The sequence below is a fragment of the Sphaerodactylus townsendi genome, linkage group LG01 (genome assembly GCF_021028975.2).
Source record: "Sphaerodactylus townsendi isolate TG3544 linkage group LG01, MPM_Stown_v2.3, whole genome shotgun sequence".
Lineage (NCBI taxonomy): Eukaryota > Metazoa > Chordata > Lepidosauria > Squamata > Sphaerodactylidae > Sphaerodactylus > Sphaerodactylus townsendi.
Window position 1 is genome coordinate 16,143,910 of NC_059425.1, and position 22,317 is coordinate 16,166,226.

At 44.4% G+C, this 22,317-nt stretch overlaps 1 protein-coding gene across 1 annotated transcript in view; it reads left to right on the top strand.

Annotated features, from left to right (window-relative positions):
- Positions 1-2,113: 2,113 nt before the first annotated feature.
- LOC125439155 (serum amyloid P-component-like) overlaps positions 2,114-22,317 on the top strand; it is a 29,058-nt gene continuing 8,854 nt past the window's right edge. Inside the window, exon 1 of the mRNA XM_048508092.1 lies at positions 2,114-2,253. Within this exon, the coding sequence (XP_048364049.1) occupies positions 2,190-2,253 (64 nt within the window). The 5' untranslated portion in view covers positions 2,114-2,189. The remainder of the gene's footprint in view (positions 2,254-22,317) is intronic.

A 22,317-nucleotide genomic window follows, 5' to 3' on the forward strand; every position in this document is an offset into this window, starting at 1 on the left:
CCCGCCGTCCCTCCCTCCTAGGGAGGGTTTTTAAAAGTGGGGTTGCTGGACGCCTCTTGTTATTATCGCTGCCTTAATTAATTGTTTTAATTATGTTTTATGTTGGACACCGCCCAGAGCCCCTCGGGGATTGGGCGGTATAAAAATCCAAATAATAAATAAATAAATAAATAAATAAATAAAGGTACAATTTGAGTAGCCACATCTACAGTCCAATCAACGTATTTTTAATCTGTGGATACTCAAATCCAGAGACTGGAGACTTGAACAGATAAGACAGGTCTTTCCACAAACCTAAAAAATGCCTTAGGTTTGCAGAAAAATCTGAAATAAAAAAAAATACATTGGTAGGTTGACTCCCACACAAAAAAAGAAGAAGAATCTGTAGAGTTAAAAAGTGAACGCCCTCAGTGGGTATTGCTAGGCAACCACAGCAGTACAGCCAGAGTTCAAGCCTGGTTTCTGACAATATTAGGGGGAGGAGAGGGTAAGATCCTTTCCAGGGTTGTTTTGGCCTTTGCATGACCCATTGCCAGGTCCACCAGCAACCACGGAGGAATTTGCTGACACCTGACTTTCTGTTGAGTAGCAGCCATCCCTCAAAAACGACTGTAGTGTCGTGGTCAAAGTGTCAGATTAGGATCTGGGAGACCCAGGTTTGAATCTTCACTCTGCTGTGGAAGTTCACTGGGTGACCGAGGGCCAGTTGCACAGACTCAACCTATTCTACCTCACAGGTCTGTTGTGAAGATACAGTGGAGGAGAGGCGAATGAAGTAAACAGCTTTGGGTCCCAATGGTGGAGAACTGCAGAGTACACATAAATATAGCTGAAATATAGCTGAAAACCGGAGCATAGCTTTCCCAGGTAGAGGCTGTTGGGGGAAAGGAAGGAGGGAAAGATGAGGGAGACAATAAAGGCAAGTTGGCTGGTGAGCAGGAAGGAGAGAATGAAGCAGAAAAATGAGAGGTTCTGGGGGCTTTTCAGGAAAGGGAAAGAGGAAATAGTGGGGGAAGATGATTATGAAATACCCCCATGAAATCCTTGTGGGCCTCTTTCTGTGTATTATAATTCTATCTTTTTCACATCAAGAGTTTGCTACCAATAACTTGGGTCTGAAACTACTCAAAAATTTTTAGTATCCTAAACATTGCTTAACCTTAAATCAATTAGAAAACCTAGCTGAGTTCTGCAGTTGACATCAAACATAAACATTAGGCAAACAATGAATCTAACACTGGAGGACTTACAATAAGTCTTACAAAACAAAATCAGGGAGAGAACCATCTGAAACCTTGGCAGAACCATGTATACGTGTCCCTATGGGGACTTCTGGGTAACACTGGTCTCTTTGCTCTGGTCCTTTTATATTTTCCTGGTGGTAACAGTGGTTCTTCACAACTCTCTCAGCCCCACCTAATTCACAATGTGTCTGTTGGAAGAGGAAGGGAAAGGAGTTTGTAAGCCACCCTGAGTCTGCTTACAGAAGAGAGGGGGTGGAGGATGTGTATCCAAACTTTTTGCTACAATTAGAGATGACAGGAATTGAACGTGGAACTTTCTCCATGCCAACGAAACACTCTACTACAGAGCTACAGCTTCTCCCCTGCGGAGGAAACATGTAATAGAAAACCAGGGTATCACAGTCCCATCCCTGTTTTCATCTGTGTGAAATGTCTGTGGGTTTGCATTCCTTGATCAAGAAAATCAGGGGTAGAGCAAGAGGGAACAGCATCCAGGGCACAAACGTGCCTTGCGCCCCTGCCATGCCCCCATCCCAACCTGGAATGCCCCTCCACATCCCCTCCACACCCCCACCACGGCGCCATCTGGGGTGTTGCGCCCCGGCCTGTGGGCGCTACGCAACTGAAGAAAATGATCTGAAAGAATTCTGGAAGTCCAGAGGGGAAAAGAGAAATTTGTGTTTGTGCCTGAAGGTGTTGAAAATATCAGCTGGCCAATGAGACCACTTGGGGGGCCTGAAGAGCATTCTCAGTGATTTCCTGGGTAATTCCCCTGGGCACAGGGCGCCTGGAAACCCTCACCCCACCCTTCTGGACTGCAGAATAAATTCTGCAGAGAAGCTGCAGGGCTCTCACAGTTGCAGAAGTGATTCACCCAGGAAAGAAGCCTAGATCCAGCTGAAGCTGCCCAGTCCTTGCTTCCTGTGTTTTCTGCTGTCACCCATCATGGCGATCCTGCACGCCCTTCTCGCCATCCTTGTGGGCTCACTGGGGACTCTGGCTTCGCAAGGTAGGTGCTGGGTTGTGGTACAGGAGCAAATGAAGTCCAGAAGAACCAAAGAGGTGTAGGTTGCAACAGTGTGTGTGGTCGCCCAAGTTCAGGAGTAAAACCCAACCCGAGGGAAAATTGTGCTTGAAAATTCCAGTGTTCCAGCTTGGATATGAGGCCCTAGTCTTCAGAGAACTATGCAGCTCTGTTAGTCTCAGTGAACTAGTTCCCATCAGCTGCCTACCAGCGCCAACTTGGGCTGCTGCTGACAGAGGCTGATGGGAATTGTAGTTCCTGAACATCTGGAGAGCCGCAGGTTCCCTGCCCCTGCTCTAGATGATGCGCTGATGTTGCCCAACCACGATCAGAACCGGTGCAAAAGCAAAGGACAAAATTGACTGAACTAGACCGTCACCGATAAAGATGTCAGTAAGATCAGTTGAGGGGCAGCAGCGAGGAAATTGTAAGCTTCCACATTAGAATATAGTCCTGAACAAATATGAGCATATTGGATATGCTCCACCCAATTTGAGTAAGCACAGGGTTGGGGCCCTAGGCAAGTCATCAAGATCAGTATTGTCTACTCTGACGAGCAGTGTCTTCCCAGGGGCTCAGTCCATTTACCCAACAAGGGACGGGATTCACCTGATCCCAGTTCCAATTTCTGCACCTCTGAGGGATTAAGGAGCGAGAGGAAAGCACGGCCTCCAGATGACGCCTTTCTAGGAAAAAGGCCTGAAACACCCCCCAGAAGTCAGTTGAGGCCTGAAGTCAGGCCTGAGGTCTGAAACACCCCCCCCCCCACACACACACACAACTCACCTTCCTCAGGCAAATCTCTATTTGTTGCTCGATTCTCTAGGGCCCCTTCCGCACATTATTATTATACACATAACAACACAGCACAAGTGTCTGGAATTCCATCTCTGAATATCGAGTCCTTCCCAAGGGACTCCAGTGATATTAGAGGTATTTTATGTGAGAATATGTACATACAGTTTCCTAGAAGTGCTGCTTTCTTGGCATGTGGACTGATGTTCTGTCCAAGTTTAGGCTTTCCAGGATAAGCTTTTTCTAAGATTTCTTGGGATTCCCTCCTAGAGCACCGACTACTAGTGGGATTACTGTTGTTCTTTTTGCCACAATCGTTCAACTTCAATTTGTAGGGGCTTGTATTTTGTGATCTTTTCCAGCTCTTTGTCCTCTACCCTGCTGTCAACTGGCACAGCAACATCTATGATCCAAACATGTTTTTTCCCTATCACTGTTATGTCTGGGGTGTTGTGTGCCAGGTGTCTGTCTGTCTGTATTCTAAAGTCCCAGAGTGTTGTTGTTGTTGTTGTTGTTGTTATTATTCATTATCGTTGTCGTTGTCGTTGTTTAATTTAATATACCACCCTATCCACAAGGGGCTCAGGGCGGTATACAGCATTAAAACATCATACATAAAATCATCAAAGTATCATTATCATAAATACAATTAAAACAACAGTTATTTCCTAACACAGCGTCCCACGAAGCCCTTGCTTAAACTCTCCCCAGAAAAAATATGTATATATAATGGGTCCCGATGGTATGAGGGACCCTTATGGGGCAGAGAGGAGGGGCAGGGGCGGGGGGCACCCTCAGCGGCCGGTCTCACCAAAGTCCGGGTGGAACAACTCGGTCTTACAGGCCCGGCGGAATAATGCAGAATAATGCGCTTTCAATCCACTTTCTGTCCTGTTCTGCCTGGCCAAACCTCCTCTTTTACCCTCCCTCGGCCCCAGCCCCCCTCCTTGTCCTGATGTTGAGGCCTGGCTGGCATCATGGAGCCCATGGCTGCCTGATCTGCTTTCGCTGGCTCCCCTGCCTGCTGGGACCCGGAGGCCCCCGAGTTGGGTCGCTGTTCTACTTTTCATGGCCAGACATTACCCGTTGAACTGCTGTCCCACCTTCTTGCCTGGGGCAGAGAGCTGCCTTCTCTCCTTGCAGCTGGTGAGTCCTGGTGCAGCTTGGATGGCTGGAGGAGTAATCCACTCTTTGTCCTCTCTGGTGGGGGAAGGAGGGGGTTGGGACCCCCAGCATGGTGGCAGCTCCCTGCTGTGGCAGATGGCTGTGCTCAATATGCGGGCTCTCCGAGGCGCCTCCAAGGGTGGGGAGGACTGGCTGGTGGCTGGAGCTGCTGAGTTCTGGCTGGTGGTGCCCACCTTGGGATTGAGGCTGACTGCCTTCCTAGGACACTATGTTTGTCATTCACACCAGTCCCAGTTTGGCTATGGAACCACCAAGTAGGCTGTGCAAAAAAAAATAGTCTTGCAAAAAATAGCACTGTGACACTGTGTACTATGTGTATCACGATTGCCTGATTGCCTGGGACTACATTGTGATGAAGCAGAACCCATCACAATGAGCAAAAATGGCTTTGAAGCATCTGCACAGTAGACCAACAGGCCCAAGAACAAAACAGCTTTGGTGGGGGACTTTTCAGGAACATTTGGGGGCCCCTGCAAAAAGCTGTCTTTTGGAGCTGAAAAATATACACTTGCGAACACTTATCTGTATTGTAAAGGATCCCTGATTGGCTGGCCTATGCAAGTGTATAACGTGGCCATTTTGATTTGCAATGTTTTACACTAAATCTCTATGAACTGGAACAAAGTATATGCATCACGTGCTTGCATGTGCCAGACAATCGGGGATCCTTCTCAAAGCCAGCCAGGTAGTCTCAGATCCAGCCAACTTGACTGTGTGGGGAAATCGTTGTTTTCTGGCTTCTTTTACAGACCTTGAAAAGAAGATCTTCATTTTCCCAGAAGCATCCAACACAGCTCTCATGCCGTTTTGAGAACTGCCCTCCAGCAGCCTCTGGACCAGGCTTCTCACTGTGTGCCTCTCAGGGATCCTGGCCACAGACCTTGAACTGCATCTGCCCTTTCTCTTACACCTCTGGAAAGTCTGACAACGAGTTCATCATCTTCAAACCCAAACCCGACCAATACAGCTTGTATTTGGGAGGATCCATCGTGTCCTTCAGTATAGAATACATTACAATTGTCCGACCACTTTGGGAGAAAATATGTATGAGTTGGGAGTCTGCCACAGGAATAGTACAGTGTTTTGTGAGTGGGGATTGCTTGCCCCGCAAGGGTATGAAGAAAGGTTACAATATCAGTTCTGATGCTTCAATCATAATCGGGCAACGGCAGGATTCCGTTGGAGGTGGCTTTGACATCAACCAATCCTTTGTAGGCGAGATTACAGACGTGTATTTGTGGGGTCGAGTGCTTTCCCCAGACGAAATGGACCTCTTTCGCACAGGCAGCCCTCCTTCTGACTACTTGATCGATTGGCAACCCCTTAATTATGAAATCAATGGCTATGTCTTGGTTAAGCCCCTATTTTCCAGCTAAACATAAGCCCTACAAAACACAGAGAGTGGGGTGGGGGGAAATCCGTTACCATAGCTAATGCTTCTGTATAGTAGTAAGACAGCATTTCTAAGGATATTTTCCTGGGAGTTAAGTCCTGTAGAATACCATGGGACGTACTTCTAAGTTGACCTGCTGCAGATTGCTCTTTTAGTCCTTGATCTGTTTGCTCAAACTCTTTCATGAAACTCATAAACCTGTCTTCTTCAATAAAATATTTCATTTTCTCCCTGTGTTCTGCCATCCCTTGACATCTTCAAGAATCCAGGCAGTAGCATTCCTCTTGGATCAGCCAACAGGCCTGAGAGGGAAGACTAGGGGTTGGGGGTTGTGTGGCAGTTTTTCCTAGGAGCAAAAACTACTAGACTACAGTCACACAGCTCAGAAAACCCATGACACCCAGTTGATTCAGGCTGTGAAAGCCTTCGACTGTATAGAAAGGGAAAATTTTTTGTCTTAGATCTCCTTAAGTCAGGGAACACATTTTGCACAAGGAAAAGGGCTGCATTCTAGAGGGCTTTCACAATATAATTACTCTGAGCTCAAAGAGACAGGTGTGATACTCCGCTGCTCCAAAATCCCCATAACCCTGCAGGTTGACCATTTGTTCTCCCCAAGCTGCCATGTACCCACCAATGCTCAAATGAGGCAGGGGGAAATGTCGGAATGCCCTAGGAATCTCCCAAAGTTCTACGACAAAACTGTGGAGTTTGGGGGAGCTCCTAAAGCATCCTGACATTGATTGATACTTTTTGTTTGTTTAATTTCTTGGCTGCCCTTCTCTCGGCAGGCTCAGGACAACTTACAACCGTATAATAAGTGAAAAAACCAATAAAACCATCACTTCAGCCGCATTTTAAAACTTGAGGACTAAAACAACCAATGGCCCCCATACCAACATATATCCCCAAGATAGTATAATGAAGCCAAGGGAAAGATGGGAGGGGAAGGAAGTGGGAAGAGGGAGGCCACATAGCCTTTTTTGGCCTCAGCCACTGGCCTCGTGGAACAACTCTGTCTTTCAGACCCTGCGGAATTGCAATAAATCCTGCAGTACCCTGGTTCCACCAGCCCAGGGCCTCTCTGGGCTCTTACCCAGAAAGCTCCTGGGGGGTTGCAGGCAATCTGATAACCCCTGATAACTGGGGTGCTATGTGGTTTCCGGGCTGTATGGCCGTGTTCCAGCAGCATTTTCTCCTGACGTTTCGCCTGCATCTGTGGCTGGCATCTTGCAGGCGAAACGTCAGGAGAGAATGTTGCTAGAACACGACCATACAGCCCGGAAACCACACAGCAGCCCAGTGATTCCGGCCATGAAAGCCTTTGACAATACAATGTTAGGACAAACTACAACTAATTACCTTTTGAAAGCGGGACTGAAGCATCCATTTATAAAGCTCCGCCGACACCATCCACTGTTGCTGACAGTTTTGTCCAAAGTGTTTTGGAACTGATGAACCATTTGCTTTAGAACTATTTCCTCCATTCCACATAAATATTCATAAAGAATACTGCTGGATGAGATTTTCAGCACAGTGTTTCCTCACAGTGGCCAACCAGATGAATCCTCAGGACACGGAGATCAATACCTTCCTTTCTTGTTCACTCAAGTAACTGTGTAAAGTGAGAAATACTGCCCTTGAACATGGAGATTCCACATAGCCAGGATGACTGATAGCCATAAGTGGAATTACCATGTTCCATGGAAATCTGTTAACTGTTACCTCCATATTCCCTTTGGCCTTGTGTTCTCAAACAGTGTTAAGAAACTACAAGCAAATTCCCCCATCCATCTTTGCACCCACGGAAGGAGGGCCCACACAAGAGTTCTAGGTCCTTGCCCCACTCAAGGAATCTTGGGAGTTGGAGCTTTGTAAATGAGTGTTGTCAATTCCATATTGAGAAATTCCTGGAGATTTTGTGTAGAGCCTAGTAAGGAGGGGTTGGTGATGAGAGGGACCTCGGTGAGATATAATGCCATAAAGTCCACCATGCAAAGCAGCCATTTCTTCAGGAAGACTGCATGTTGGTATTTTCTCCCTGTGTTCTGCCTTTTCTTGACATCTTCAGGAGTCCAGGCAGGAAGGATAGATGTAGCATTCCTCTTGGGTCAGCCAACAGGCCTGGGAGGGAAGACTAGGTGTTGGGGGTTGTGTGGCAGTTTTTCCTAAGTGCAAAAACTAGCAAACTACAGTCACACAGCCTGGAAAACCCACAACACCTAGTTGATTCAGGCTGTGAAAGCCTTCGACAGTATAGAAAGGGAAATTTTTGTCTTAGATCTCCTTAAGACAGGGAACAAGGAGAAGGGCTGCATCCTAGAGGGCTTCTACACTATACTCTGAGCTCAAAGAGACAGGTGTGATACTCCATTGCTCCATTATCCCCATAACCCCGCAGGTTGACCATTTGTTCTCCCCAAGCTGTCATGGACCCACCAATGCTCAAATGAGGCAGGGGGAAATGAAGGGGAGGGACATTGATGTCGGAATGTCCTAGGAATCTCCCAAAGTTCTATGAGTGTGGAGTTTGGGGGAGTTCCTAGACTGCATCCTGACATCGATTGATACTTTTTGGTTGTTTAATTTCTTGGCTGCCCTTCTCTAGGCAGGCTTAGGACAGCTTACAACCATATAATAAGTGAAAAAAATAAATAAAACCAACACTTCAGCCCCATTATAAAACTTGAGGGCTAAAACAATCCATGACACCCATATCAACATATGTCCACGAGACAGTATAATGAAGGAAGCCAAGGGAAAATGGAAGGGGAAGGAAGTGAGGAGAGGGAGGCCACATAGCATTTCTTGCCCTCAGACATTGGCCTGGTGGAACCACTCTGTCTTACAGACCCTGCGGATTTGCAATAAATCCTGCAGGACCTGGTTCCACCTGGCCAAGGTTTCTCTGGGCTCTTTCCCAGAAAGATCCTGGGGGTTTCAGGCAATCTGACAACCTAGCATGCCGAGAGTCAAGGACTGGCCCAAGGTCACCCAGAAAGCTTTCATGCCAGAGTGGATGGATTGGACCCTTGATCTCCTGACCACTACACTGTACTAACTTTTTAAGCCACCTGGAGTCATAGAACCATGGAATCATAGAGTTGAAAGTGACCACAAGGCCTCTTGTCACCCCTTGGAGAAAGGTAGTATAGGGACATTTCATTGTAAAAGCCATCATAAAAGGTAGTATAGGGACTTTTCACTGTAAATGTGGGGTGAACTTGGTTGGACAAGCTATGATGGGCATGAAGTGTGCCAAACACCTTCTCAGCAACGCTACCAGTGCTAGCCTCTCGCTTGGGCAGGGAACGGCCACAGCTGCAGAGCGTTTTGGCACTTCACTGCTCTGTAATTGTTTGTTGAAGGCTTATAATCCGGCCGCTCTGGACTTGAACTTAAGGCAGATTACAGCTAGAGAGAGTCCATGCCATCATTGACAGGAGAGGACATTCAATAATCGCTGCAATAGAAATTAGGGTTGTGGAATCCACTAGGGACCTGAAAACCGAACAGAAGAAAAGTCAATAAGCAACTGGCGTACCCAAATGTTTCAGCAACCAGAGGCCAATTTCGAATCTGTAAATGTCTCACATAAAATACTACATATTGGTTCATGCATGGAGGAGAAAAGATTGGGAATGGTCTGGAAGAGTCATGAAGTGGTAGAATGGCTTCTGCAGCTTCAGACTGCTAGAGGTGAATTTCAGCTTTATTTGGAGATGCCGGAGATTGAACCTACGAGTTTTGGCATGCACAGCAGATGCACTATCACTGAGGCCATTTACTCAGGTCTCCTCCATTGGATTCCTCTGAGGGCTGTGAATTGCAAGAAATACTGCAAAATACTTCAAAACACAGCTCTCTGAGTCGCAAATTCAGGCCTACGAAGGGATCATTTACCAATGTTAGGACAAACTACAAATAATCACCTTTTGAAGGCGGGACTGAAGCATCCATTTATAAAGCTCTGCCGACACCATCCACTGTTGCTGACAGTTTTATCCAAAGTGTTTTGGAACTGATGAACCATTTGCTTTAGAACTATTTCCTCCATTCCACATAAATATTCATAAAGAATACTGCTGGATGAGATTTTCAGCACAGTGTTTCCTCACAGTGGCCAACCAGATGAATCCCCAGGACACGGAGATCAATACCTTCCTTTCTTGTTCACTCAAGTAACTGTGTAAAGTGAGAAATACTGCCCTTGAACACAGAGATTCCACATAGCCAGGATGACTGATAGCCATAAGTGGAATTATGTTCCATGAAAATCTGTTAAGTGTTACCTCCATATTCCTTTTGGCCTTGTGGTCTCAAACAGTGTTAAGAAACTACAAGCAAATTCCCCCATCCATCTTTGCATGCACTGAAGGAAAGCCCTCACACCCTTTAGTTGTAGGTCCTTGCCCCACTCAAGGAATCTTGGGAGTTGGAGCTTTGTAAATGAGGGTTGCCAATTCCATATCGAGAAATTCCTGGAGATTTGGTGTAGAGCCTAGTAAGGAGGGGTTGGTGATGAGAGGGGGTCTCAGTGGGATATAATGCCATAGTCCACCATGCAAAGTAGCCATTTCTTCAGGAAGACTGGAGGTTGGCATCCCTACTGCATGTTGCTATCTCTGGCTTGAGTATTTAGTGGTTGCAGCTAGAATTTTATGGGCGAAATATTGGAAATCTAACCAGAGCCCATCAAAACGTGAATGGCAAATCAGAATTAGCTAAGTATGCTAAAATAATAGATGAAACGCAATGCAAAACAGATCTATCTTTTCAGTTACAATGGCAATATTGGTTTCAATATATACAGTTACATGTGTTACAAAAATGATAATAATATGTATTAATAAGATTTTTAAAAAGTAGAGAATGTTCGGAGGTCCAAATTTATTTGGTTTTTATTTATATATTTATCTGTTTGTTTTTCAATTTGTTTCTCTTTCTTCTCTTTTCTTATTTCTCTACACTCGATTTTTCTCTTTCCCACCCCCTCCCTTCCCCTCACAAAGTTTTTCTTCTTTTTTTCTTTGTTTGTTTTCTTAAGTTGGATGTATTTGTTTTCTTAAGTTGGATGTATTGATTCCCCGCTCTGCTGCTTGAGCTGTGGAGGCTTATCTGGGGAATTCAGATTAGCCTGTGCACTCCCACACAGGCCAGCTGGGTGACCTTGAGCTAGTCACAGCTTTTTGGAGCTCTCTCAGCCCCACCCACCTCACAGGGTGTTTGTTGTGAGGGGGGAAGGTCAAGGAGATTGCAAGCCCCTTTGAGTCTCCTACAGGAGAGAAAGGGAGGATATAAATCCAAACTCTTCTTCTTTTTCTAAATGGCTGGCGGAAAGGTTCCGGACTTGACGCACAAAACGCACAAAACACAAATTGACTCCTCCTGTTTGGCGTTCTTTTCTGGCAGAGTATCACCCTCACCAATTAAAGGAACGTATTCAGGGAATACATCAATTTACACAGAAGCAACATGCGTTTGGTTTGCATTTTTGGTGCCCTTCATCAATGTGACATTTCTCCTATCGTTCAATGGCCAGTTTAAGGTTCTATAGAGTGAATATATCATTATCAACTATACAATCATGTATTCAATAATTCTTCAATACATTCATATGTGAACAATTATAAATATTATACATAGCTGTACATGTATTTTACGTATTAACAACTATTAGTACAGTTGATAATTTTGTCTATTTGGTAAGTATGATGTGTAAATGCATGAATTAAAATAGATTATCATGTAAATGTCCAATAAATTATGGTATCAAATATAATCCATGAATTATTATTCCAAAATTCTAAACTTATCTTATTCAATTGATAGAACTATTATATATAACTGCTCAAATATTCAAATGTTAAATACAAAAATATATTCAATAAACTACTTTGTACGTGCACTTTTTACTTTTCTCTATTGTATCATGCTTACACATAAGAACATAAGAACAAGCCAGCTGGATCAGACCAGAGTCCATTTAGTCCAGCTCTCTGCTACTCGCAGTGGCCCACCAGGTGCCTTTGGGAGTTCACATGTAGGATGTGAAAGCAATGGCCTTCTGCGGCTGTTGCTCCCGAGCACCTGGACTGTTAAGGCATTTGCAATCTCAGATCAAGGAGGATCAAGATTGGTAGCCATAAATCGACTTCTCCTCCATAAATCCTCTTTTTTTCTGTTCCCCATATACTTCCATTGTATAAATGGAGAGACCATAGTGCAAACATATATATAGCTTTAGTAATTGGTATCACCTGTTTCACTCATGTAGCATATTCAACTGACAATTAAAGAGATATACATTTTTGGTATCCAACATAGGTCATTCATAACATTGGTCGTTCACAAACAACAACCAATCCATTCATAAATAACAGGACAGATCTAAATCCTTATTTAACCCTGTAAAATAACGATTTAATTAATAAGTCCATCTTGCTTCTTGTTGTAATAAGATTTTCCTTACATTTATATCTTTGTGTGATGATGAATTATGCTATAGGACAAGAAATGTAAAATCTTTGGCATTATTTTGTTTGGCAACAAAATGATTCACTAGTGGCACTTCTTTTTTTACCCTTATGTTGCTGGCATGTTCCAACAGTCTCGTTTGGAGCAAACACATTGTCATTCCGACATAAATCTTATTGCATTTACAAACTATCATATAAACACACTGTGTTGTGTTACAGGTTTTTTTAAACAACAAAGAACCTTTATTGGCATAACAATATTATGTACACAAGTCCACTTAACCAAATAGAGGGAAACTAAAATAAATGTACAGGAAAAGAAGGCTGATGTTCAGGTTTGCTCCTAGAGCGTTGTTTCATATACAAATCCAAGAATTTGACGACTGCATCATTTGCGACACTACTGGGGCTGTCCAACACTGTGTTGTGTTACGGTTTGAAAAATGCTGGATCGGCCAAGTGCATTTAGAGTTGGGATCCTTGATGATTTTTGTATACAATGATCGGTCGCATATAGTACAATGGCCAGATTTGTAGTGTCCTGCAACCACTGGGCTTAGCTTCCTTTTGGTTTTAATGTCAGATCTTATTAGCTGTTGATGTGCCTGTAGCCTATCTGATGTGGAATTGAACAGCCCAGTATATCAGACACTATATACTAATATTTCTGCACTATCCCTTTAATAATTTGTGCTTCTGGAGTGTAGTCTGCCCAAGTAATACGTAGTCTGTTTGTTCTTTTTGTGTATTGCAAAAGATCTTTATGTGGTGTCTCAGATATCCTATTCAAATCTCTTCTAAGAACTGATTTCGGATACCCTCTTGGGTAGTAGTTTTGGACTACTCTTTTTGCTTCCATTTGAAAGGTTTCTTGATTGGTGGAATTGTGTTTTGCCCGTATGAGCGGACTGTACGGGAGGTTGTCCTTAAGATGTTTGGGATTATGGGACGAGTATTTTAGTGTTCCATTTCTTTCTGTGACTTCGTGGAATGGAACAAATCCAATGTTATGATATCTGTCCAAATAAATGTCTGTCAAAATAAATGTCTGTCAACAGCTAATAAGATCTGACCCATGGTCAGATTTCCTGACGTTTTTCAGTTTGGCAATTCTTCAAAATTAAAAAAAAATCTGAAAACTTGGACTAGGGAAATATATTCGGTTAAATTTTATCCAGAGTTTTATCTGAGACGAGACCTGTGCATTGAAACTTATCTTGTACACAGCCATATATGTAGAATTTTTACCTCAAACAAGCAGAAATTTGTATTCCCAAATGAACACCCATTGTCATTTTCTCTCAAAACTTGACATGCCTTGAAGAATGTTTAAATCGTACATTTTGATCTAATGTCCGCACAGGGAGTGAGTAAGATCACTATGGGATGTGACGTGTGTTTGTCAGATGCTCTTCCTTTGGACTTTCTGGCAATCCCCCCCCCCCAATAAAATGTTGTGCCATTTTCTCTGAAATTTGCAAGTGCTTAATTCAACAAAGGGCATGTTTTACCCTCTCTGAAAACTGGTCTCTTATTGACACAGCAGCGCAAAGTTGATATCAGGAACAGGCAGGGTGGGGGGGGGAGGGTTTTACATTGCAGAGGAAAAAGAGGACGAGGGTGATTGAGAGTCCACCTTGTTCACTGTTGTGCTGAGTTTCATGGTTTGCAGAAAGTGACACGGATCTGGTGACCTTTGTCCTCTTGAGAGATTTCCAAGAACCACTATTTTTAAGCTAAGAATTTTGCAAGGGGTAGGGTGGGGTTATTTGAAAGGGCACACAGGGGGTATCTAAAAGTGCAGTCTTACGCAGATTCACACCCTTCTAAATCCAGCAATTTCCACAGAAAGCCATGAACTCTGCTTAGAGTTGCTCTGTAGATGTAACTTTTTTCATGAGTGTACTAATAGGCACCTAAGTGTCATGCCCATCTGACTGGGCATGTAGTGATCCAGAGCAATGGATTCTAATCAGGAGAACCAGGTTTGATTCTTTGCTCCTCCACATGAGCAGATCTCTAAACTCTGGCCCTTTCCGCACGGGCCATTAGCGACACCCTGGGGACGGCAAAAATGCCATCCCCAGGGAGCCGTTCACACAGGTGGCGCTGCCAAAATGCAGCAGCGCCAACCTGGCTCCCTTCCCCCTCCCCCAGGGCGACGTCAGGCCACCTCCAAAAACCTCCCTCCTGGAGGGAGGTTTTTGGAACAACAGCGCATTCCCGGCGGCACGGTGCAAACGGCACCACCGGGAATGCACTGTTTTCCCCGTCCCTCTCCCACTCACCTCGTTGCTGTCGTCGCCCTGCTGGCCTCCAACGACCCTCCCTCGCTGTCCTTCGACCCCTGGAGGTCGGAGGGCAGCGTGGGCGGGTCTATGGAGGCCAGCAGGGCGACGGTGGCGACGAGGTGAGTGGGAGAGGGATGGGGAAGAGGCGGCTCTGTGCAGAGCCGCCTCTCCTGCGCTGGCCTCTGCAGGGGCTGTTCGCACGCTTCTGTGCGAACGGCCCCCACCCTTGCACCGGCAGAATTCCTGCCGGCGCAGGGGTGACCCAATGGCCATGCAGAAAGGGCCTCTCTGTCACTTGCCCAAGGTCACCCAGCAGGCTTCATGTGTAGGAGCGGAGAAACAAATCCGATTCCCCAGATAACTCTATTCTGCTCTAGTGGGAGCGCTGCAGGGGTCTGTCCCAGTGCTATTCAATATTGTTACCCATGACTTGGATGATGGAACAGAGGTCATGCTAATCAAATTTGCAGGTGACACCAAATTAGGAAGGGGCAGGTGATATTCCAGAGGATAGGGTTAGAATTCAAAACGACCTGGACAAATGAGAGAGCTGGGTGAAAACTAACAAAATGAATTTTCGAGATAAATATACGATCCTACACTTAGACAGAGAAAAATGAAATGCACAGGTATAAGTTGGGTGCCACCTGGCTTAACAACAGTGCACATGAAAGGGATTTGGGCAGAGGCATATCTGACTAAAAGAGCGCCCAGGGCTCACAAGCCCCAAGAGCAAACCACTACTGCCAAGCATCCCCTCTTGCTTTCTTTGTCCCCAGATGGCTCTCAGCAGGTTCCAGGGTGCCTTCAGGCAGGTGGCAGCAGCAGAAGTTGGAGGGAAGTTGTGCTTAGAGCAGATCTGGGCATTATACGGCCCGGGGGCCACATGCGGCCCGCCGGATGACCCTGACTGGCCCCCCTGCCTTTTGGCCCGGCCCTCCACAATATTTTCTGTTTCTTATGCGGCCCTATGGAAAAAATAATTGCCCACCCCTGGCTTAGAGGGAGGCGAAAGGAGGCAAAGTGTGGGTGGCAGCAGCAGCACAAGCTTGTTTGTGACATCCACAACGCATGCCACAGAGCCTGGCCCAGAGACCACTGCTGGGGAGGAAGAGGTGTGTTTCACTTCTGACGCATGCTACACATCCTGCTTATATGTTGTTCTCTGTTGCCAAGTGCACACGTGAAGGTGGAAAGTTTGCCATATTCATAGGGAAAAGTGGGTGAGGGGCACACACAAAGGGAAGCTCAGGCAGCCTGGTGACTGTGTGGCCTGTCAGTGTGTATGTGCGTGTCTGCATCTGCGCACCTTTGTGTCCACATGAGCGGTAAGCTGGGCAGGCAGGTGGTAGCAGGGCGGGCAAGTGTCCAGGGTGGACAGTGGTTCAAAGGTGCCTCCACGAACTCAGTTGAGTAGCACCTGGGTTTGGAGCCCCCTCCTTACTCCACCTAGGTCAGGGGTCAGCAACCTTTACCAGCCAAAGAGCCATTTGGACCCATTTTCCATGCCCCCGAAGATCTACCGAGCTGCCTCCGGTTTGGCCCCTCCACTCACCTTTCCTTCCAGCCCTGCTCTGGAAGGCTGGGGGGACATGCCCACGCTACCCTCCAACCTCCCAATGGAGCCACTAGTTTGCAGGCTGGAAGAGCCGCATGCGTCTCCGGACAAAGAGGCTGGGTAGACCCCTGGGGTCGTGAGGGGCACACACCATTGAATTTGGGAGTCTTAGTAGACTACAAACTGAACAGGTGGTAGCAGTGTGATGTGGCAGCCAAAACAGCCAATACAATTCTATATTTTTCTTTAAATCTTCTGCCCATTTAATCATATTTCTTTTTATTTTATCTTGTTCTGTATTATATTTCAATAATAGTTGATATGTTCTGCCTATCAATTTCTTCTCTCCTTTATCTAACAGCTGGTCAAACTCTGCTGTTGTTTTCGCTGAATCCCTACATTTTATCATCTAATTCTTTAGCTGCGAATAACTAAACCATTGGCACTCTTTCTCTTTGATAATAATGTCTTTCCTTTCTTCAATTATCATTTTATTTTTTAAAAATATCTCTTCATATGTAAGCCGGTTCTCTCCTTCATTTATATCTCTGATCCTTAAAGGTTCCATTCTTGAAAGCCATGAAGGTACTTTTTCATTAAAAAATTCTCTATACTAATTCCATATTTTTTAATTAAGGTCCTTCTTATGTAATGATTTCTGAAACTCTCATACCCTTGTTGTACCTTAGGCCATAACCTTTCATGCCAGTCTATATTCATATTAAACCCTTCCAGCATTAATAATTTTATATCCTTTTGCATTATCCATTCTCTGACCCATGTTAATACATTCACCTCACAGTATGTACTAAAGTCAGGCAGTGTAAATCACCTTCTTACTATCTATCATTGTTTTATAATTAATTCTGGGTTTTTTCCTTGCCGCACAAATTTTAAAATATCTTTCTTCCATTTCTTGAACGGTTTTACTGTGTGTATCAAAGGTATATTTTGAAATAAATATATTATTTTGGGAAGGACAACCATTTTAATGATAGCTATTCTTCCCAGAAGGGAAATTTGTATTTTCTCCCATTTTTGCATCTTCCTCTTTATTTCCTTCCATATTGGAATATTATTAAGTTCGTAAATCGCCTGATTTTTATAACTTAATCTGATGCCCAAATATTTCACAAGCCCAATAATTTTTCTAATTTCTCTAATCTACCTTGCTAAAATTAAATGTCAAAATGTTGGTTTTACTGCTGGTTACCTGAAATCCTGCCACTTTTCCGAATTCATTTATCAGTTCAATCAGTAATTAATTTTTTCTGCTGGGTTATCTAAAAAACCTACCATATAATCTGCATAAGTTTAAAGGTTTTTTTGCCCAACTTAACTCCCTTAATTCTACTCTTTTGCCTGATTCTATTTAATAGTACTTCTAGAGTCAGTATAAATAATAAGGGGGATAGCAGACACCCCTGTCGTGCCTTTTTAATATTATGTTTCTTTGTCAATTCATTGTTAATCTTAATTTCTGCTGATTGAGTCTTGTAAATAGGTTTAATGATTGTCAGAAATTGCTCTTTTGTACCTGTCTCTTCCATTAATTTGAAAATAAAATTCCAATTGACTTTGTCAAAGGCTTTTCCAGCATCCCCCAAAAATAGTGTCAATTTCTCCCCTTGTTTGTAATTTTTCCATTCTATTACATCCATTACAGTTCTTACATTTTATTTTGTATGCCTTCCAGGCGAGAAACGTGCCTGATCCTCATTTATCCTATTTTCCAAGATTAGTTTCAACCATTCTGCCAAGATACTAGATAGAATTTTATAATTTGCATTCAAAAGTGATATCGGCCTATAATTGTTTATTTCCAATTCATCATCTTCCTCTTTAGGTATTATGGAGATATGGGCTTCCTTCTATGATTTTGAGATTTCTCCTCCTTCCAAATCATTGAACAATTCTGTCAGTGGTCCAACTAAACATTCCTCAGATATTTTATAATATTCTGAAGGCAGACCATCAGGTCCTTGGGATTTGTTGGATTTTGTTTTCCCTATAACTTTTATAACTTTCTCCTTCATAAGTGGTTTATTCAGTTCCTCAAACTTCTCTGCTGAGACTTCTGGTAGATTTTGTTTCATTAAATAGGAGTCTATTTTGCTTTTGTCAACTCTTTCTTCTGCATATAACTTCATATGTTTACTAAATTCTTCCTTTATATTTGTGTGATCCCTAATTTTTTGTCACAAACTTTAATTGCATTTATCATTTTATGTTCTTTTTCTTCTCTTATTTTAGCTGATAACCATTTGCCTGTTTATTACCCCCTATAAAATTTCTCTGTTTAATACATCTAATTGTTTTTCCTAACTCATGGGTCCTGGATTCTTGTAGTTGATTTTTAATATGATTAATTTTACTTATTATCTTATTATTATTTGTCTGTACCTGCAATTTTTTCTCTGTTTCAGTTCTGAGTCTTTAACCATCTCTTCTATCTTTTTCCATTTCTTCATTTTTATCTCCTGGCTAATAAAAAAATATTTTATGACTGCCTTGCTCGTATCCCAAATTAATGCCTGTGACCCAACTGATCCTTTGTTTAGCTCCCAAAATTTTTACAATTCCTTCTTCCCTTGTTGCTTTATTTCCTCTTTATTAACTATCCATTTCATCTTTATTAACTATCCTTTATTAACTATCCTTTAACTTCCATTGTCTATTTATCTTTCTAACCTCTAACTCCCATTCTAATGGATTATGATCAGATATTATTCTTGGTTTTATATCTACTTTTTTGTGTATGATTGTAGCAATCCAGAGGTTAGTATCACATCTATTCTGGAGTGAATTTTAAGTCTGTTTGAAAAGAAGGTATGCTCTCTAGATGTTCCGTTCTTTTATCTCCAAATATCCTTAAGTTTCAATGTGTCTAGCAGGTTCTGGAAATGTGTCAAATTTCTTTTCCAATCCAAAACCATTGAAATGATTCCATTAAAACCACCCAATATTGTCCAATGTTCATATGTCAGGTCTAGTAATTTATTTAGGATATCTTTATAAAAATTACTGTTTTTCTTTTGTTATTATGCAATAATGCTGCTAAATTGTTATTATGTTGTTATGTTATGATGTTATTATTCTATGCTATGATTATGTCATGATTATTGATATGTTGATATTTGAGATACTATGTTTATTGATGTCGTCGTTGATACTATGGTCATTGTTGCTATTATTCTGATTGATGTTGTTATTATGTTGTTGTTCACTGCCCTGAGCCTTTCAGGGGAAATTTTATGTAAATAAAATATAAATAAAATTTTCATTCCATTCCAAACTCTGCAAATGGCAACAACTCCACCCATTTGCCTTGGTGATAATTGATGTAGCACTGCAGGTATTGCTCAAGAGTAGCATTTGTGTGCTCACTTTGGCCATCTGTGGCTGTGTGGTATCCCAAAGACATCCCCTGTGTCACACTGAGCAGTTTCAGGAGCTGGTGCCAGAAGTGCGACCCAAACTGACTGCCCCGATTTGAGATGATTTTCAAAGAGGCTGCATGTAGTCTCTACACATGGGTGAAAAAGCCGTGTTAAGAAATTCATTTTTTTAAAAAGAGCATGAGCTAAATGAGATGTTTGTTTACAGAAAGGTGGTCACATGCTGAATTTGTCAAGGATTGTATTTGAATGACAAACAAATAAAATTGTCAAGATTCAGAATGTATACCTTCCCCATCAAACCATATGGAATTCAACCTTTCAGATTCCAACCCTGAAAATTCAGCCAATGTTGAGATTTCCCGACGTTTTTCAGTGTGACGGTTCTTCAAAATTTTAAAAAATCTGAGAACTTAAACGAGGGAAATACATTTAGTTAAATTTCATCTGAGACATGATCCAGTTAAACATAGTTTGTACACAGCCATATATGTAAAAAATTTTACCTCAAACAAGCAGAAATTTGTATTTCCAAATGAGTGTCCATTGTCATTTTGTCTCAAAACTTGAAACGTCTTGAAAAATGTTGAAATCATGCATAATGTTCACGAAGGGAGGGGGGGAGCCCACTCTGGGATGCGACGTGTGGTTGTCAGATGCTCTTCCTTTGGACTTTCTGGCAATCCCCGCAACAACAAAATGTTGTGCCCCTTTCTCTGGCCGTTTCCGCACGGGCAATTCATGGCGGCCTGGAGACGGTAAAAACGCCGTCTCCAGGCCGCCATTCGCACGGGGGGGGGGGCGCAGCTGCAACGCAGCCGCGCCGCCCTCGCGCCGCCCGCCCGGCCTGAAGCCGGCGTTTCCCCAGAGCGCTTCCCAGCGCTCTTTTTGGGGAAACGCTGCCATGAAGCCGCTGCCGAGCGAACGGCAGCGGCTTCACGCCGCCTCCCCCACCCGGCACTTACCTTGTCCCCGGGCCTCCGGCGCATCGCCGAGGCCTGGGGACACGCCCCCCTGCCCTGCGCCGCTGGAGCAGGCGCGCAGGGCCAGGGGGGCATGTCCCCAGGCCTCGGCGACGCGCCGGAGGCCCGGGGACATGCCAGGTCGGCCGGGCGCCGGCGCTCCGTGGCGCCGGCTGCCCGGCTGTTCCCAGGACCGTCCATGCGGACGGTCCCAGCGTCGTCGGGTCGGCGTCATAAACGCCGACCCGGCCGTTTCTGCCTTCGTGCGGAAACGGCCTCTGAGATTTGAAAGTGTTCTGCTGAATTCAACCAAAGACACCCCCCCCTCTGAAAATTGCTCTTATTAGCACAGCAGTGCCAAGTTGATATCAGGGACAGGCCAGGGGAGGGGAGGGGGTTTACATTGTGGAGGAAAGAGAGGATGAGGACGATTGAGAGTCCACCCATTACACTGTTGTGCTGAGTTCCACGGTTTGCAGAAAGTGACAGGGATCTGGTGACCTTTGCCCTCTTGCACAGCTTGGTCCCTTGAGAGGTTTCCCAGAACCGCTATTTTTAAGTTAAGAATGTTGCAAGGGGTAGGGTGGGGTTTTTCAAAGGACACACAGGGGGTATCTAAAAGTGAAATCGTATGCACACACCCTTCTAAATGCAGCAATTTCCACAGAAAGCCATGAACTCTGCTTAGAATTGATCTATAGATGTAACTTTTTTCACGAGTATACTAATAGGCACCTAAGTGTCATGCCCACCTGGTTGGGCATGTAGTGATGAAGAGCTGGGGATTCTAGTCTGGAGAACCAGGTTTGATTCCCTGCTCCTCCACATGAGTGGCAGACTTGAATCTGGTGCATGAGTTTATTTCCCCACTCACACACACAAAGATTGCTGGATGACTTTGGGCCAGTCACAGTTCTCTCCGAACTCTCTCAGCCCCACCTGTCCCACAAGATGTCTGTTGTGGGGAAAGGAGGGAAAGGACTTTGTAAGATGATTTGAGACTCCTCGAGAAAAGCAGTATATGAATCCAAACTCCTGCTCCTGCTCCTGCTCCTCCTTCTCCTTCTTATTATTTATTGTCCATCTTTCTCACAGATGCTCAAGATGGATGACCAAGCCTGGGTCCACAGTCCACAGTCCACAGCCTGGGTAAACACCTGAAATTAGTCATGAAGAGGACAAAGCACCGCATTTGCCTTGTTTCCCCAGCCTGTTTTTGGGCAGCCCAGACCCCATCACCATGTCAAGCTCTGACGGGATGAGTGAGGAGAGATGGCGTTGTGTGGAGCGAGGTGAAATTGGGAAGGGAAGCCAGGAAGAACAGCAGGCAAGCTGCTTCCTGAGACCATCACTCAGGGCTTTGCATATAAAGCTGAGGAACAGGATGCACTCATCAAGGGCAACCACAATGTCGTCATTTTGCCCTTTTCGGAAGCAGAATCTCTAGGGCTGCTAACTTCCAGGTGAGGCCTGGAGACCTGCTGGAATGACAACGGATTGCCAGATGACTGAGATCAATTCCCGTGGAGAAAATGGCTGCTTTGGAAGGTGGACTCTACAGCATTATGTCCCACTGAGCCTTCCACACACACACACACACACCACAAATGTCCAGGAATCTCCTAACCCAGAGCTGGCAACCCTCCTAGGCGTTCCCCTCACTGTGATGGAAGGCAGTCTTAGCACAGGAGTAGACCGCATGCCTTCCTTCTTGGCAGTCTCACGCTCTCCTCCCAATTTTAAAAAAAATCTCCTTACTTATTATATGTGTTCTCCACCTGTTAAGAACATAAGAACATAAGAACAAGCCAGCTGGATCAGACCAGAGTCCATCTAGTCCAGCTCTCTGCTACTTGCAGTGGCCCACCAGGTGCCTTTGGGAGCTCACATGCAGGATGTGAAAGCAATGGCCTTTCATGCCAGTTGTTGCTCCCGAGCACCTGGACTGTTAAGGCATTTGCAATCTCTGTTCCCATAATAGGGACTCA